This window comes from Schistocerca americana, chromosome X, assembly GCF_021461395.2.
Source record: "Schistocerca americana isolate TAMUIC-IGC-003095 chromosome X, iqSchAmer2.1, whole genome shotgun sequence".
Lineage (NCBI taxonomy): Eukaryota > Metazoa > Arthropoda > Insecta > Orthoptera > Acrididae > Schistocerca > Schistocerca americana.
The window spans coordinates 142,807,179-142,825,194 of record NC_060130.1 but is presented as its reverse complement, the minus strand read 5'-3'; the positions used below and the strand labels follow the sequence as shown (position 1 = coordinate 142,825,194).

General features: G+C 38.7%; 1 protein-coding gene across 1 annotated transcript in view; it reads left to right on the top strand.

Annotated features, from left to right (window-relative positions):
* Window positions 1-18,016, top strand: part of LOC124556526 (polypeptide N-acetylgalactosaminyltransferase 16-like) — a 582,211-nt gene that overhangs the window by 506,614 nt on the left and 57,581 nt on the right. The window contains exons 7-9 of the mRNA XM_047130482.1: window positions 1,950-2,037; window positions 2,110-2,194; window positions 7,056-7,159. Of these exons, the coding sequence (XP_046986438.1) occupies window positions 1,950-2,037; window positions 2,110-2,194; window positions 7,056-7,159 (277 nt within the window). The remainder of the gene's footprint in view (window positions 1-1,949; window positions 2,038-2,109; window positions 2,195-7,055; window positions 7,160-18,016) is intronic.

Below are 18,016 nucleotides of genomic sequence, written 5' to 3'. Positions count from 1 at the left end.
TGTTGAACTGTAGTCCTAGACTGCCATCTGAAGATGAAGTCTGGTCTCTGAAATACATTTTGACTAACAAATGTATATATTAAAAATGGAAAGAGTAAAGAAAACCATTCGCTGTATAGTTCAAACACTGAGTGGCAGATAGGTGCCTAAAAAGACTGAAATCATAGCTATGTATTTGGAGAATGTTCTTTCTTGGAGTTAACAAGTATCAGGAATGTACTTTGCCTCTAATGGTGCTCATTGTCCAGAGGATATTAAGTCTTAATCTACCTTCCATCCCTTATTTAAAAATGGCCGCAAAATAATACTTCTTTTTCCAATTCCTCATTTTTTGATGCCTTAATTCTGGTTATTTCAAATGTTATTCATCTAAGGAAATTATGAATTTAATAGTGGCTCAATAGGCTATTCCACACTTGTAAACAATGTTGTACAAACTATATACTGCATGTTAATAATTCCTGGATAAAAGAATCATACCCTCATTTTAAACACTAAATGAATTTAAAGAGTTTAATGACTGGCTATAATTATGTATGTCTTATTTTCCAGTTGTCATATCTATGAGTACCATGCCCACCCTTTATCAAAAAATTGATGTACCTTCATATGTCTTTGTATAGTTCATAAATCTTACACTGCTCTCTCAGCAAAACCAAAGTAAAGATGGCTTGCCATTAGTCTTACTTTGACCCTACCATATCATGTGTGAAATGAGTAACTGTGTATTGTGAATGATTGTATGTTAAGCAAAGTGTTATGTCTTTGACATTGTGGAAAAAAATGTGATAATGAAATGGAGAGAGAATAAAATTTAGCATGAGCACCATCATGATGTGAAGACTTGATCCCAATGAACAACTGTCCAATAATGCACTGCAGAGAGATTGGTATTTAACACAGGATTCTTCACAAAAAGTAGTCATCAGGATCTATATGTCAAACATGACTGCTTGAAAACAGATTGGTATGACAGAACTTGTTCCAATGGTTAGTACTCAAATTGGCTAATTGGAGGTCATATTTCAGATCATATTACATGACAACACTCTAATTTAGTTACAAGAGGTATGAAGTCAGGCATCTTTATCATTAATGAAGAAATAACCCTAGAGGATACCTATATTGCACTCAGATCTTCTTATATACTGCACAGCATCATTTTCTATACATATCAGACAGTAAGCGGAAGATGGATAAGAGTTGTTCATGTTTTAAGAGAAAAAATACTTAGATGAAAAGTATTATCAAAATTTTATATGTGTAAAGTACGTTTAGAGAAAAGGAGAGGAAGTTTTTGTTTCAATTATTCATTATACCTTTCGCAATAAAATTTTCCTATTTTTGTGCCTCTTTACTTTTTCTGAAACTTGGTATGCCCTTGCTAAAATGCAGGACAAAATTATGGGAGGAAATAGCCTTAAAATATTCTTCTTTCTTAACAGGTTACAATACAGAGTAACAATGCCAATGTTTCTCAAATGATTCAAATGGCTCTGAGCACTATGGGACTTAACTTCTGAGGTCATCAGTCCCCTAGAACTTAGAACTACTTAAACCTAACTAACCTAAGGACATCGTACACATCCATGCCCGAGGCAGGATTCGAACCTGCAACTGTAGCGGTCACGTGGTTCCAAACTGAAGCACCTAGAACCGCTCGGCCACACCGGTTGGACAATGTTTCTGAAGAAAAAAGGATTATGCTACTACAATACAACTGGCTCTGCCCTTTGGACATAAAAAGAAGAAACTTTATGGCTTAATGTTCCTTCAATGATGATGTCATTAGAGATGACCCTGAAATTTGGTTCAGCTGAATGAATGCTTAAAACTATGTCAAAAGTTTAAAAACTTACACTTCTTAAATTTATACTGTGTTTCTGAAATGTATACTAAAGAAATTATGTTATTATTAGCTGTAATTGTGGAGATTTCTCTCTTTACAGAATCCTCTGCTAGTTGCTAGTCCTGTCATTGATGTGATAAACCAAGACACATTTGAATACCACTCTTCTTCATCACAACTGAAAGGAGGTAAGCAATTGTTGCCAAATGTGTTTTAATTTCCCACTGTCATTAAATAACGTACTGCAACATGTTTTGCAGGTTTTGATTGGAGTCTGCATTTCAAATGGTTGCCTCTCTCAAATGAAGAGAAAGAAAGTAAGAAAGATCCATCTGAACCTTTCACGTAGGTAAAATTTTCCTTATATGACATACAAAGTAATTCTTGTCTCCCTGAGTTAACTGCCACTAAAGAAAGTAGTATGCTACTTTTATAAGGGGAAATACAAACTTTGAACCACTTTGTAATACATCTTACATAAACCACACCAACATTTTAACTGCCTTTCTGCAACAGGTACTGTGTTTACAATGTTGATAGAAACATGTTTTGTCCAGCAGTAATGTTTATCAAATGTGTGAAAGCTTAAAAAAAAGTGGACAAGTGCAAGTGGGACATATGCTCTGAGGATTTCGTACAAACTTAATTATGTACATAGGTAACAATTTCATGTGGCACAGTGGCCTGGTGCAAGTCTTTCTAATGGACCTCACTTTAGTGACTTGCATACCTCTAACTTACGCCAGTTATCCAACCAGGGAAAGGAGCCTGCAGTTTAAATTGGGATCTGAACCATGTGCTGTTTCTGGTGACTCCTCATATCACTGACAGTGAAGGCTAGGTTAAAACAAAGACTAAAAACTCTGTGGCCCAACCAAGATTTGATCCTGTGACCTCTGTTTTGAGGCATGCTAGACCACCAGACCCAACAAGTAAATATTTCATCTATACGTTTTGATGAAGGAGTTAGTGAGTATCAATATATTTGACATACATGGGTGCATTTTTTGGCTGCATTGGCTTAGAAGCTTAAATTTTTCGTGCCACCAATGGACTGTAGACCTTAGCACCTTACATGAATTTCAACTTGATACCTCTACTTATTGCTGAGAAAACGTGATCTTAACAGACAGACAGACAGACAACAAAGTGATCCATCCATATGGGTTCTATTTTTACCGTCTGAGGTATGGAACCATGGTAAGAAAAGAAAATAAATGATTGGTTCAAAAATATCCAATTTGTGACACGTACCGGTTGGTACTACACAGCAGCTCTGTGCAGCAGCCCCTTATGCTCTGAGAATGGTCTTACAGACTGAAACCAACAGCCAGAACTAAAAATAAAAATTTATTGTGCTATGGACTGCTGTTTATTAAACATGTTGTTTATTAAACATGATCACTGTTCTTCCATAATGATGTTAATAATTTTCAATGCTGGTACATAGTGTGTATATTCTCTTATAAAAGTTACTGTACATAATTTGTCGCAGATCAGAATGAGTAATAATAACCTTATCTACAGTACCACATAGCAAACTGAAAAATTTTCAATGAACTGACTAATTATGCTGTAGGGTCAACAGATAGAAAAGTTACTTTTCAAAGAAATCTAATGTGTTTCTTCCCAACATTTTATGATATTTGATAGGTGAATTTTATTTAGAAACTTGTAGTGTCTACAGGATGTGCCAGGAGGAATGGTCAGTATGCATATCTTAAGAGCTATGAGCAATTCTTCATCTTCAATACTGTGAAACAAATTTCTTCTAGCACAAACTCTTTACTTTCCATATTTTGGGAAAAGGTAGTATGGACCAAAACAAGAAAAAATTTCCCATTTAACATTGACTCTAAAATGCATACTTAAAGAGCTATGAACACTTTTTTAGAAGTGATGTTTCACAGTAGCGAGAATGTGAAGATGTTTTCTGTCTACTCTGTCTGCTGCCTGCAACACTCTCAAATGGGAATATTCTTGATGAATTTATCTTATCATCACATTCCATGAAGAACTTAGATGAAACAGTTCTCCTAATCGCCATGATCATCATTTCATTTCCTCTTTAAAAATAGTCCCAGAACCACTCAGCTGATAACCCAAGAAGTATTAATGAGTGGAAAAGCTGCATTCTCATGAATATCTCTGAATGAAGTGTGAGAGCATATCTGCATTAACAAGCAAGACTTTGGTAAAAAAAAGTATGAACTTTGCTCATCTGTCACTTGCACCTGCCTCCAGAATCTTGCCCTGCTAGTGGGAGTAGGTAAACTACTGTGAAACAGTGTTACAAGTTCATATAACTAAAAACTGCTGTAAAACAGTGCAAAAAGTTCCAATAACTACCTGAAACTATCTGAAGATCACATGAAAAATATTGGCACTCAGAATTTGAGGACGGCTGTCAATTTAATGCATAAGGAACTAAATGAAGTGATAAAATTAATGCTGTTCAAAAGCCTCTACTTTGCTCCAGTTATAAGAGCATTACTTAAGCATGAGAGCATAAGCAGCATCAAGAAAGCTATTCATAGGTTCCCCTCTGGTGCTGCTGAAGAGGTAAGAAAGATGACATGTAAAAAAGTCCTCAACAAAGTTAAAATGCCAAAGACTAACATCTCTGTGAGAGAGCACTTGGCTCTTTTTGAGAAGAAAGCCATGGTTAACCTAGCAACAGATGAAGACAGTGCAACTGTGGTGCTACATCACTTGACTACTGGTGGAAGATTGGGGCATTGATGTAAAACCTGGCTTACAAGCAAGTGAGAAAGGATTCTTCACCAGCTGTGACATGGAAGACCATCTCACTCCTCACCAGCTCAGGCTTAGACAAGGAATTGTCAAAATGCTGTTCCCACAAGAACTGACACTGCTACTGCTTAATGGTCTTACAAAAATGCATAAGCAAGGAGCACTATTTATGTCCACAGTGAAAAATAAATTTTCCCTGTGCGTGGTACTGTCAAAAACTTGCAAGGTTGCTGAAGTCTCTCATGGGTCATTGCCCTCACTATGTCAAGCACTCAAAGACATTTTTTAAAGTGCTCAAAACCTGTGTCTGGGCAACAGTGACTTCCTGATCAGATTTGATGTCACATCTCTCTTCCTTCATGTGGGCACCAATCTAACACTCCTTAGTAGTTTTTCCTGGTCATAAGTAGTGACCTGTGCTTGAACAGGAGGGGGAACTGCAGAGTGCAGAAAGTGTAAGGGCATCCATAAGCACAAAAGGCAAAATCCCTGCCATTACTGGAGTCAGAGAGCAATTTTTTTAGGTTAGTCGGACTATAGACAGACAGTCTTCAAATAGACTAAGACACTAGGACAAAACAGGACCATTATGTACATAACAGTTTCCAGAAAAGTAAAATTAATTTGTTTCATCATAGCATTAGGTAGCTGAAAAAAAAGGTATATGAGTTTCTTGTGTCTCTAGCAGGTGTGGAAAATTCTGAAGTGATAGATGCTAAGTGCCTATCTCAGCACCATGTAACCACAGGGATAAAAAAGTCAAACATCATGGATTATAGACTTAAAATTTTTTGTGTAGAATTAACAAGACAAAAGGTGTTGTAGCACATAGAAAAGTTGGACAAAAAGTCAAAGATATTGGAAAAAGCAGTCTTTGTTTAGATTAGGACCTAAAAGCACATGCTTGTGAGTTTTTACTGCAGATAACTTCTCTTGTAATTGTAACAGTCTACAGATCCTCTGTAAGAAGCTTTCAGCTATTTATGAAAAATCTAGGTGTATTACTGAGCTACCTGTCAGATAAGAAGAAACAGGTAGTAGTTTGTGAGATTTCAGTGTAGATTTCATAAAAGATTCTGACAGGAAAAATGAACTGGAATCATTATTTGGCTGTTTCAGCAGTGAATTTTCCAACTTATGTGCAGCAGTATAGCAGGAGCCTGATTGATAACATTTTTATAGACAGTGCTCAAGCTGAAACGATTAATATGTACCCTGTTGTTAATGGGCTGTCTCATCATGGTGCACAATTAATGACAATAGACAATGTAGCATCTTACGGCTGTGAGGTGTACAAAGCACTGACACTTATTAATGAGACCAGAACAGAATGTTTTAAGAATAAGTTGAGGTATATATATTGAAGGAGATCCTAATGTGAAGTTCAATATATTCCACAGAAAATTTGTATCAGTATTTGAAATTAGGTTTCCTACAAAGCTCCCTGCTCCCCCCCCCCCCCCCCCCCCGAAAAAAAAGAAAGGTTACTTGCATTGTACAAAAAATACTGTACTGCTTTCTAGAAAAGTCATTAAAATGCCCAAAAATATGTGCATCCTGATAGAAATTAATAATACCTTGAGCTAGAACCAGGACACTGGCCACTGACAACTCAAGGGTTACACTGAATCTGATTTACTTCAAATACTTCCAAGCCACTCTTCAATAAGTGGAGCACTCTAAATTGACAACATCACACACACTTTCTGTCTTGAAATTTTTTTATGAGCAATGTACACTCACTTGAAATTAATAGCTGTATCCATTCAAGCAACACAAAATAATGGAACAACCTCTATACAGAGAATGTAATCTTGTCCATCATACAGCAAAGTGTGCATTGCTTTGCACCCCACAACTTGAACATGGTCCCCACATGAAATAAAAACTGACAGTAACAAGGTACAGATTTCAATCACAAGTTAAAGTTTTTTGTGGGTTACTTCTTCTATTTGTCAAATGTTACAATTTTAATGTAGTACACAGAAAGTAAGAAATTTTGAAAATGTTGCACTTCTATAGAAAACTGAGGGTAATTAGCAGACCCAGTCACTGTGACTGGGTTTCCAAAGTAATACCATGATTGCTGCTAACTATAGTTGATGACCATCACCTTCATCATAAATTAAAATCTGGTGCTCTCATAGATTATTATTATATGTGTATAATTTTAATTTAATATAATGCAGTGTTAAACTACCCATACATATATTTATACAAAACATTTGTATAAAAATTAACTTATGTTGAATAGCCTGTAAATTGATTTATTCCACATTATTATTGTATATCAAGAGCTACAGAATTTTGTCATCATAGTTTACACATTATATAAAATGACATGTACTTTTGTTTAAAGTCCTTTGACTTTCTGCAGTTATTGTGAACAGTATCAGCAACATATTAATATACACTTTTTCTCCATTTACAAATCCTGATTTAATATTCCTAGGAGTCCAACCATTGCTGGTGGATTATTTTTAATCAGCAAAGATTGGTTTCATCAACTTGGGGCTTTTGATCCAGGCTTGGAGATATGGGGTGCTGAAAGCCTAGGTAAGTATTAATCCATTAAGATTTTATATGTACAATGTAAGGAAGACTATCACATCCACAGCTTCATAAACTGTGAAGGAATTTTCAAGACAAGAGGTTATGCTAAACATATACACTATGGTTGTCTTTAAAACAGAGAAACAACAACTTCTCAGTTTCCATTAGTGAGTACCAATCAAGTCCTTTAAAATTGCCACTACAGTAATACATTTGTTTTAAATATAAGATACTTTTCCCCTTTTTTATCCCAGTGGGGTTTTATGCCTATAATAAACACACACATCATGTAACAATAAAGATAAATTTAGTTCACTATGATGCACAACAGCAGATGCTTGATAAAGATCCTACTATCTTAATATGGAGTGGTTTTTGATTATAGTATTATGAGGTCAAGGATAGTTTTATGGTAAACCATAAAAATTTAAACAGCTCAAGATACTAATTCCAGTGAATTTTCATGTTCATTTGCAGCATCGGCCCAGTTTAACTGCCTTTTAGATGCATGGATTTTACACTGATATATAAATATATTCTATGTTTACTTTATTTTTCAGTAAAATTTGATTTATATTGTCACAGAAGAAGCTGAGTAGCACAGTCACTGTGGTGTAGTGTTATGATACTAGACTGTTGCATGGAGGGTTGTGAGTTCAAAACTTACCTGAAGTGTAAAATTTAAATTTCTTTATTTCATTCAAGTACATTCTAGAAATATCCACAGGTGTCAAGAATCATTGCACTGGAATGTTCTGTAACTGTATATATACCATATGTCTTCTGGATGGAGGCAGTTTGCTCCTCACTCTGTATGTGCAAGTGCTGAATAAACCTTCATTAAGTGAAGTTAGTATTTGTCATTTATCTAATTACACCTTCCTCTATGTGACATTATTCTGGTGGAGACGCTGGGTATTGGAACTTGTGATAGTGCACATTATCAATGACACAGTGGCTCCCATCAGGCCACGAAAGAGCCACCGTTTATGTGGCGAGAAACCCGAGTTCGAGCCATATTCAACATATCGCAATCTATCGGAGACAGAAGAAGAATAGGACATTACAATTACAGCAGCTGTGTGCCACCACATGAGACATCCTTCCGGGTTCTCTGGTGATGATGGCCAAGATCCAAACAAGTGGCTGAAGGTATATGAGTGTATGGCCAAATTTAACGAGTGGGATGACACCGTGTGTTTGGCTAAGGTATTTTTCTACTTGGAGGGCACCGCCAAGCAATGGTATGAGAACAATGAGGAGAAGTTCACAAGCTGGGAAGTATTCTAGGCAGAGCTGTGCAAGTATTTTGGTGACACACAATGACAGAAGTGCAATGCTGAATATAAATTAAAGTGCAAGGCACAATGCCCATGAGAAGCTACAGCATCCTACATTCAAGATGTCTTGGAGCTGTGTAAAATAGTGGATCCTAGAATGAAGCAGGAAGATAAGGTTGCACATCTCATGAAGAGTGTTGCTGAGGACATGTATCAAGCCCTACTCCTGAAGGAGGTTTCGACAGCAGACGGCTTCTTAAAATGGTGACAGTATATCGAGACAATGCATCAAAAAAGAAATACATGCAAGAAGTTTGAATGGCTTCCAAACACCGTATCAATGTCTGCGATGGAGGAAGGAACTGATTTCACAAGTGTTCTTCATCAGATAGTCAGAGAGGAAGTTCAGAAGGCACTTGGATTGCACGGCGAGCAAAAAACCAAGATGCTTCAAGAGGTCATAAGGGAGGAAGTGGAACAGACATTGAACCCAATCTCTCGTCCTTCATTTCCATTTAAAACAATGAAAAAGTCAAGACCCAGGGTAAGTTATGTTCCTACAATGCCACATGAGGAACCTGTTTGGGCACCAAGGAAGACTGCTGTCTGGAGGACCCAGAATAACCAATCAGTATGTTTCCACTGTGGATGACCGGTACATGTGGTGCACTATTGTCAAGAAAGGTGGCAGATATCTGATGACACCCACACCAGAAGACAGCAGACTGATCTTAGCCAATGCCAGCTCCGGGACAACGAAGATGAACAAGAAGATGAGGGTGCAGGACGACATTGGTCACTATCGCTGCAAGCTAGCCGCTGAAGAGGATGCTCCCCAACACGCCGATCAAGGTCTCCATTGCCATTTAGAAGCTCCAGCCAATCACCTAGCCACTGCAACCTGGAAAACTAAAGGGTGCGACCTTCCTCGGAGGTGAGGCCACTGAAGAGAAAAATCCTCTGCCATTGATCACTACAAAAATTATAGGAAACTGCGTCAATATCCTCATGGATGGCCAACCAGCCCAAGCTCTTGTTGACCCTGGAGAATCATATTCCGTCATTTCAGAGAAGTACCACCACCAGTTGCAGAAAACCGTATTCATCGACAACAAAACATCTCTGTTGAAGGTGGCTAATGGGAAATATGTAAAACCTACAGGAAGATGTGTCATTTGTGTGGGTATAAGTGGCCATACAAAGCCCTTAGAATTCATTGTCTTACAAGAGTGTAGACATGACGTCATTCTCAGATGGGACTTTTTGAAAGCTTCTCAAGCAATTATAGATTGTGGTCAGTCGAAGATTATGCTAGACAAGATGAGATACTGTGGACGGGAAGATGCGCATCTGAGTGTGTGGAGACTATGTGTGCTGGATGAAGTGATCTTTCCTGCAGCCAGCACTAGAAAGGTAACTGTCATATGTCATCCCATGCAGCAACCTGTGAATCTTGTAGTGGAATGTAAGAGAAGCATACCACTGAAGGAAACTTGGTCATCCCAGCCTCTGTCGTCTCATTTAAGAATGTATTCGGTGAATTATGAATAGTTAGCTGTCACCGAGAGCCTCAGATCTTTCCAAGATGCATGTATGTAGCAAACACTGAGCCAGTATTTGCTGAACAGCTGAGCATCATAGAAACCTCCCATGCCAAGTCTGTGGGCGAAATTGGAGCTACCACTACAAGGCAAGAGCTTCTAGCTCAACTATCACTAGATCTCACTAAGGAGCAACAGAAGAAGCTACTTGCCATTCTTCAAGATTTCTCTGAATACTTCAATCCACAGGTGAAGAGCAAATTAGACAAATCAACAGTGAAGCACCGGATTAGCACTGGAGACCATCAACCAATAAACCAGGGAGCATACCACGTGTCAGCAACAGAATGTCGAATAATTTGCAATGAGGTAAAGAAAATGATGAAGAATGACATCATTCAGCCTTCTCAGAGCCAGTGTTCATCACCAGTGGTTCTTGTTAGGAAGAAAGATGGCAGTTGGTGCTTTTGTGTTGATTACAGGAAGCTTAATAAGATAACTAAAAAGGACATTTACCCCCTTCCGTGAATTGACAATACACTAGATAGTCTGAAGGGGCTAAGTTTTTCTTAACATTGGACATGTACTTGGGATGCCGACAAAGTGGAGTAGATGAGGCAGATCGTGAGAAAACTGCATTCATCACCCCTGAGGGCCTGTGTGAGTTTAAGTTAATGCCATTTGGTTTGTGTGATGCACCAGCAACTTTTGGACGGATGATGGATAATCTTCTAAGTCACCTGAAGTGGAGGGTGTGTCTTAGTTATTTAGATGACATTATAGTGTTCTCAGAGACATTTGATGAACATATAAAAAGACTGAGGGACGTTCTTAAGTGTCTCCTACAAGGCAGACTGAAACTTAATCCAAGAAAGCGTCTCCTTGGAGCAAAAGAAATCAAAATACTTGGAGATCTTGTGTCAAACAAAGGTGTGTGGCCAGACCCAGAAAAGGTGAGATCTATAATGGAATTTCCTATTCCTTAAAGTATTAGAAACGTGAGAAGCTTCCTCAGATTATGTTCTTATTACCATCGTTTTATCAAAGACTTTTCTATCAAAGCCAGGCCACTCCAAGAGATGTTAAAATCTGATGCTAAATTTATCTGGGGTGGTGCTCAACAAGATTCTTTCGATGTGCTGCGAAAAGCTCTGACGACTGACCACGTAATTCGTCTGTATGATGAGAGAGCACCTACAGAACTACACACAGATGCCAGTGGGTATGGAATCAGTGCTGTTCTGGTGCAAATTTCGGATGGAAAAGAGAAGACTATACCCTATGCTTCTAGGACAGTTACAAAAGCCGAGAGAAACTCCTCAGCTACAGAAAGAGAATGTCTTGCTGTGATCTGGGCCATGTGAAAATTTCAACAGCATCTCTATGGAAGGCCGTTCAAAGTTGTTACAGACCATCGTTCACTTTGTTGGTTGACAGGTCAAGGATCCAACAGGACGACTCGCCAGATGGGCACTGCGTCTGCAAGAGTATGACATTACCATAGTGTACAAAAGTGGAAGAAAACACCAAGATGCCAACTGTCTCTCACGAATCCCTGTGCAAGACCATAAAGACTTTGATGAAGATAGTGACTGTCTCACTGCACTCCAGGATCTCTCTGCTGAGCAGAAGAAGGATGCCAAGATATCTCAAATCATGCTTGCCTTAAATTGTTCAGAAGATGTGAAAGGACAATTTAAGGTAGTTAATGGATTACTTTGCAAGAAAAACTTTGATCCATTTGGAAAGAGGTGGTTACCAGTGATTCCTAAACACATGCACATAGATGTTCTACAGAAATTCCATGATACACCTGAGGCCCAACATTTATGATTTATTAAGACATATGATAGGATCTGTAAGAGATTTTTCTGGCCACCTTTATTTAGGAGCGTCTGTCACCATGTGTCGCACTGTCGAGAGTGCCAGAGGAGAAAGGCAGTTCCTCAGAAACCACCTGGCCAACTCATACCAATTCCAACAGCTGAAACGCCTTTCCAGAGTGCTGGAATTGACCTCCTCGGACAATTTCCAATGTCTGCTAGTGGCAAAAGATGGATTATTGTTTGTACTGATTATCTGACACACTATGCCATTACAAAAGCTGTGAAAACAGCCAAAGCACTCAAGGTAGCCAAATTCATCATGGAAGACGTTTTATTAAAACACAGTGCCCCAAGATTGTTAATTATGGATTGAGGGAAAGTTTTTCAATCAAAGCTTGTGACAGAGATAAACTGTTGGTGCAACATTACTCATCACATGATGACTCACTACCATCTACAAACTAACAGGCTTACTGAATGCCTTAATAAGACCTCGGTCAACATGCTATCAATGTTCGTCAGTGTTGAGCAGAGCAACTGGGATGAGGTATTACCTTTCGTGACGTTTGCCTACAACTCCGCCAAACAAGACACCACAGGATTTATGCTATTTTTCCTGGGGCATGGGCGTGTGGCGACTACGACGATGGACACTGTGTTTCCGTTACATCCTGATGACGTGGACGATGACTACATCGGCCAGGTGTTAACCAGAGCTGAGGAAGCTTGGCAGTTAGATGGACTCCACACATGCTGCAGGCTCAAAAAAACGATCGCTGAAGGTATGACACGAACCACTGCCCTGTTGTCTACCAGCCTGGTGATCTCGTCTGGATCTTCACTTGTGTGCGGGAGGTTGGTCTCTCTGAGGAGCTCCTCAGGCACTACTTTGGACCTTATAAGGTTGTAAAACAGTTATCTGATGTTACTTATGAAGTTGAAGATTTTGACACCGACACAAGACGATGAAAGATCAGAGATACGGTCCACGTTGTTGGAATGAAGCACTATAAGGATCCTGCAACCCAGGGTAAATTTGAAGCTCCAGCGACAGGCAACAAGTGGAAAGGTGATGAAGAGCATAGTGGCAAAGGAAGTTCTAAGAAAATCACCACCAGCGCAAACATCAGTCATCAGGAGTCGGAGTATGCATGACCTATGACTTGTTCCCAGACTAGGAGGACATAACACAGACACACTGTTCTCTGGAGGAGGGAGCAATGTTGCAGAAGAAGTTGAGTAATGCAGTCACTGTGGTGTAGTGGTTATGATACTGGACTGTTGTATGGAGGGTGGTGAGTTCAAAACTCTCCTGAACTGTACAATTTTAATTTGTGTATTCAGTTTGAGTGTCAAGAATCATTGTAGTGTAATGCTCTGTAACTGTAAATGTACAATATGTGTTCTGGCCATATGCAGTTCACTCCGCACTCTTGTATGTGCAAGTGCTAAATAAATCTTCGTTAAGTGAAGTTAGTGTTCATCATTCGTCTAATTACACCTTCTTCTACATGATAATATTTCCTTTCAAAAACTTCAGTCACTTTGTCAATGAGGGACATTTTCAGGTTTTTTTTTTAATGCTTGTAAGATATGAATGTTCCATCTAGTTTTCAAACTGGCATGCTGTAGTAATTGTACGAACCATGTACTGTATCTGACTAGCATAAAGGGTGATCCATCATGCATGACACTGAAAGTATGCCAGTATTGTCAATGGATATAATTTTTGAAGTCAAAAGAACTTCAGTGAGGTCATATTGCAAACTGGAAGCTCATGTCTGGACATCCACATGAGATAAGCAGCCATTACTAATTGCATCATGAGAAGCATCATTAATACAAACTAAAGTTACACTCTGCGTCAGCTGGAAATCTACTGACATAAGTAACTTTGACAAAGGGCAGATTGTTATTTACCAGCACCTAGGAACAAGTACTTTAGAGATAGTGAATTTGACCTGCTTTTGTCATACTACTGTTGTGAACACCAATGGAAAGTGCTTAAAGGATGGGTAAACCAGAAGTAGGTGACAAGCTGTTGGACATCCACACCTCATTACAGAATGTGTAGATTAGAGATTTGCCCACTTTGTGAAGCAGGATAGGTAGAAATTTGTAACAGATCTGATGACAGAGTACAGTGCTGGTGCAGCCACAGGTCTTTCAGAAACACCAAATAGGTTGTCTCCAGATATTGTTCAGGAGAATGGCTGCTCAAAATATGCACTGGGCATCTTGAGCCATCTACCTCCAGAAAACTGCAAAAGACTTGTGAAATCCATGCCACACAGAATTGTTGCTGTATTGCTTTCTTCCCAAATGTGGACCAACACATTATTAAGAAGGTGGTCATAATTTTGGCTGATCAGTGTATGTACTAGTGAACGAAGATTTTTTTCTAAAATTTTTACTTACATATTGGGGTGAGTCTGATTTTTAGTATAAAGATAAAATTATACATTTATGTCCACACTTGATACTGAGTCTTGCACAAACAATCTCTTGTGCAGCTTCCATTTCTGTTTTGGTGAATTTAAGTTTCTTGTCTATTGCAATGAATACACAACCTCAGCTTCCCAATACCCTGTCATTTTGGTATATGTTTAGAATCGCCCCAATCACCTCACTACTGCAATTTTGTGTTTCAGCTTGCATTATGTGCCTAGTATTACAGGAGTGCTTCAAATAATTACAATTTGTTGTGAATGTTTTAGTAATTTTCCACCACAATGTAAATAGTCTCATCTATGGAGTGTACTTCTTTGGATCTTATATTAATACCTCAGAGTACTTATGCGTACTCCACCTGGGTAGCAACCTCGTATATGTAGTGCACCCCAGAGTCATATAGGGAATCCCTACAGTTCTCATCCCTTTATGCAAGTCTAGGAGCGACAGCCTATCATGTGCCAGAACCTTCAAAGTCACTGGTTCACACCTTCCACCCAACTCATAACCAGGGGCCCACAATCAGTTATGAAAACAATACTGCAGATTGTGAGCTTTGTTGAAATCCCATGAGAAAGGCTCTCAACTTCTCTGACAGTAATTAGGATGGTTCAAGTGTGACCTCAGAGCCCAGGGGGCAAGCATTGTTCGTTCTGATACCCACCACAATCTGCAGCTAGTTGCACCCTGTTCCCCAGTGGCTGTTGGAATGGCCTCTTCAGCATTATGACTGTTTCCCCAGTTATTCGTTGTTACCATTTCCTTTAGGGGTATGTTACTCAACATACATTTGAATTGCTGATTCCCAGCAGTTAGTTGTATTAGCTCACAGTGCTCTGAACATCAGGGCACAATGAAACTTAGTGGATCTGGTTGAATTTTTGAAGGACCGGATGATACTGAGCACTGGTAAATGACTGGTTCACAGAGGTGACAGACTTTCTGCCATAATAGGTGTAACAGAAATGACATGGGATTGGACTAGATGGGCAGGATATTGTTTGTAAAGGCTCTGGTAAGGTTATCAGCATATTTAGGTAACTCCTGCTTCCCACTATGGATGAGTGCCTAAGAGTGCAAGTATGTATAATAGCTACTTTTTAATGTGGGTTGAGTCAAAGCTGTCACAATGGAGCTACTGTTGCTGGTTTGATATGAACCTGAAAATTGGAAATCATCATCTATGAAGGTTGCTCATTGAGCTGAAAAACTTCAGATGAAGGAGAAAATTAAAGCATTCATGAGTTAATTGTTTCAACAAACAAGGCTTTAGGTTTGAGCATAAGGAACAAAAACATCAGTTACAACAATAAAAAATGCAATGAACTATGGTCCAGCACATAGGAGTGTGACTTGATGATGTGGACTTCTTTGTGCTGATGTAAAGAATTAGCTTATTGTGGTTCCTTGTTGCTTACAAAATCTGCAATTGGTAATTGAGTTGGAATCAGAGTGAATTTTGGACCCTTAGCCTGAACTTGGAAGACAACTTCATCAGTTATATTCCCTGGGAGGCTGATCAAGTTTCATTGTGGTCTTACTTTTGGTTGTTGTCATTTGTCTTCCTAGGTCCACACCACAAGGTTTCTTTATTTGTGATCTTCTGAAAATGAACTTGTGACAAAGCAAGCTGGGATAATTTTACTTCCCCTCTTGTTTTTCCATCTGCCTCCTTAAAATTCATTTTGTTCTTAACTAATTACCATTAACATACATGAGTATAATCTGCATTTTCATAAAAGAGAAAGGTTGGCCCTCAGTGTTAAAGAATATAACAACAGATCTAAATTTGTGCTTAGTTTTATGTATGTAATTGATTTTCTAATTTATTTTGACTATTCCAAGTTAGTATCTTTCGTTATAGGGTGAAATCAGTCATTGTTTTGTAACTTAAATTCTATTGTTGACATATAAACAAATATAAATTCTGTATAATTATAAACATTTGGGAGATGAAACAATAGCATTCTTAAAGGATCTATTTGGCAAAGCCAGCCCTTAATTAATTCCAAAGTAACTAACAGTTTTTTTCAAAAGTATGGTTTACATAATTATATGTCTTAATTTCATCATTTAAACAAATAAATTGGCCTAACTCTTGTAGTAGAAGAAAGTGTTAAAAGGAACAAATTTTTCGATGTATGCAGTTAATTTAGTGAGTTAAGTTTTAATTGTAATTTCTGTAAATTTAACTTCTAAAACTGTGTACTTACAGTACTTATTATTGTGAGTATGTATAAGGGCCCAATTTTTGGTCCCAAGACAGTCAGTCCACAGCCGAGTTTCAGACGAGAAACTTGTGTTGGTCACAACAATGACAATGCTTCAACTGAACTATGAAATAAGTGTTACACAATTAGACTATGCAGTAAATCAATGACAGTCTCTGCTCCATGGGTACCTGATTATTCCAAAAAACTGTGAATTATGTGGTTATGTTTTTACTGCTCATAGATATTCAACAGTAAACTATTGTAGCAGTATGAGGGTGTTCACCTGAAAACTATTAATCAGGCTTATGGAAAGTTTAAACAATAGTGCACTGGCCATATATAACTGTGGATTATTGGGGGGGGGGGGGGGGGGGGGGGGGAGGGGGTTGTGAACAGTGAAAGTAAAAGACTGTGAAACACAACTGTGGATCTGTCAGCTACAAGCTACATCATTTACAGTAGACAGTAGTTGCACTTCCACCCCCTATTTTTTCAGCCAGTATGTTGACACTGAGGACAATCAATGAAGAAATAAAAGAAGGCGAACCCTTACAAACTGTTGTGAAATATCTCAGTTTTCTGTATCCTCCCATGTAGCTTACTGTGGCCGTGGAGGAGAATCAGAATGCGCCATCATGAGCCCGAACATTCTGAGCAGATGGAAAAATAACAGTTCCATTGATCACAATCTGTACAGTGCCTGCTATGCACACATTTGAATTTACATGGTTCCAGATATTCACCACAATTCTCAAAGTGAATTTGTTTTGTGTATCTTATACACAAGCAAGCAAACAAAACTCCATGTTATGACCCTGATGGGCCAAGCAGGACCAACTGACCGCCATGTCATCTTCTGCCAATGGCATCATTCAGATGTGGTATGGATGCACATGGGGTCAGCACACCACACACCCAGTTGCTGTCAACTTTCTTGACCTTTGATCCCCTACTTCTCACTTACGTGGCAGTATTGGGAATCAAATCCTGGTCCTCCTCATAGCTGCTAGACATTCTGACCACCAAGCTATGGAAGTGCACCATCTTGTGCACAAGGAGAGAGAAAATTACAATGCTTACAGTCTGATTATTTAAATGAACAGGACTCTGGGCTTGAGTATCCAAAAGAGGAAAATAGTCACAAAAACAAAAACACTAATAGTCTTGATTAATCTCACAGAGAAGGTGTGATTGATGACATAGAATTATTGGTGTCAGTATCACCAGAAAAGTATCAACCAGAACATTATGACCACTGAGCAGCTATCAATATAAACCCATCAAGGTGATAGCAGCATCACCTGGCAAGAAATGACTGCTAGTCAGATACATGCATGATGCATGTACTGTCAGTGAGTGTGCTGTCCGTGTGTAGAATAGGTAAGCCACGTGATCTATCTGAGTTTGACCAAGAGCAGATTATGATAGCCCTGAGGCTCTGCATGGGCATTTTGGAAATTGCACAACTTGTCAAGTGTTTGGGGAGTGCTGTGGTGAGTGTCTTTAACAAGTGGTGAAACCACAACCAGATGTTGTAGGGTAGGGTGGC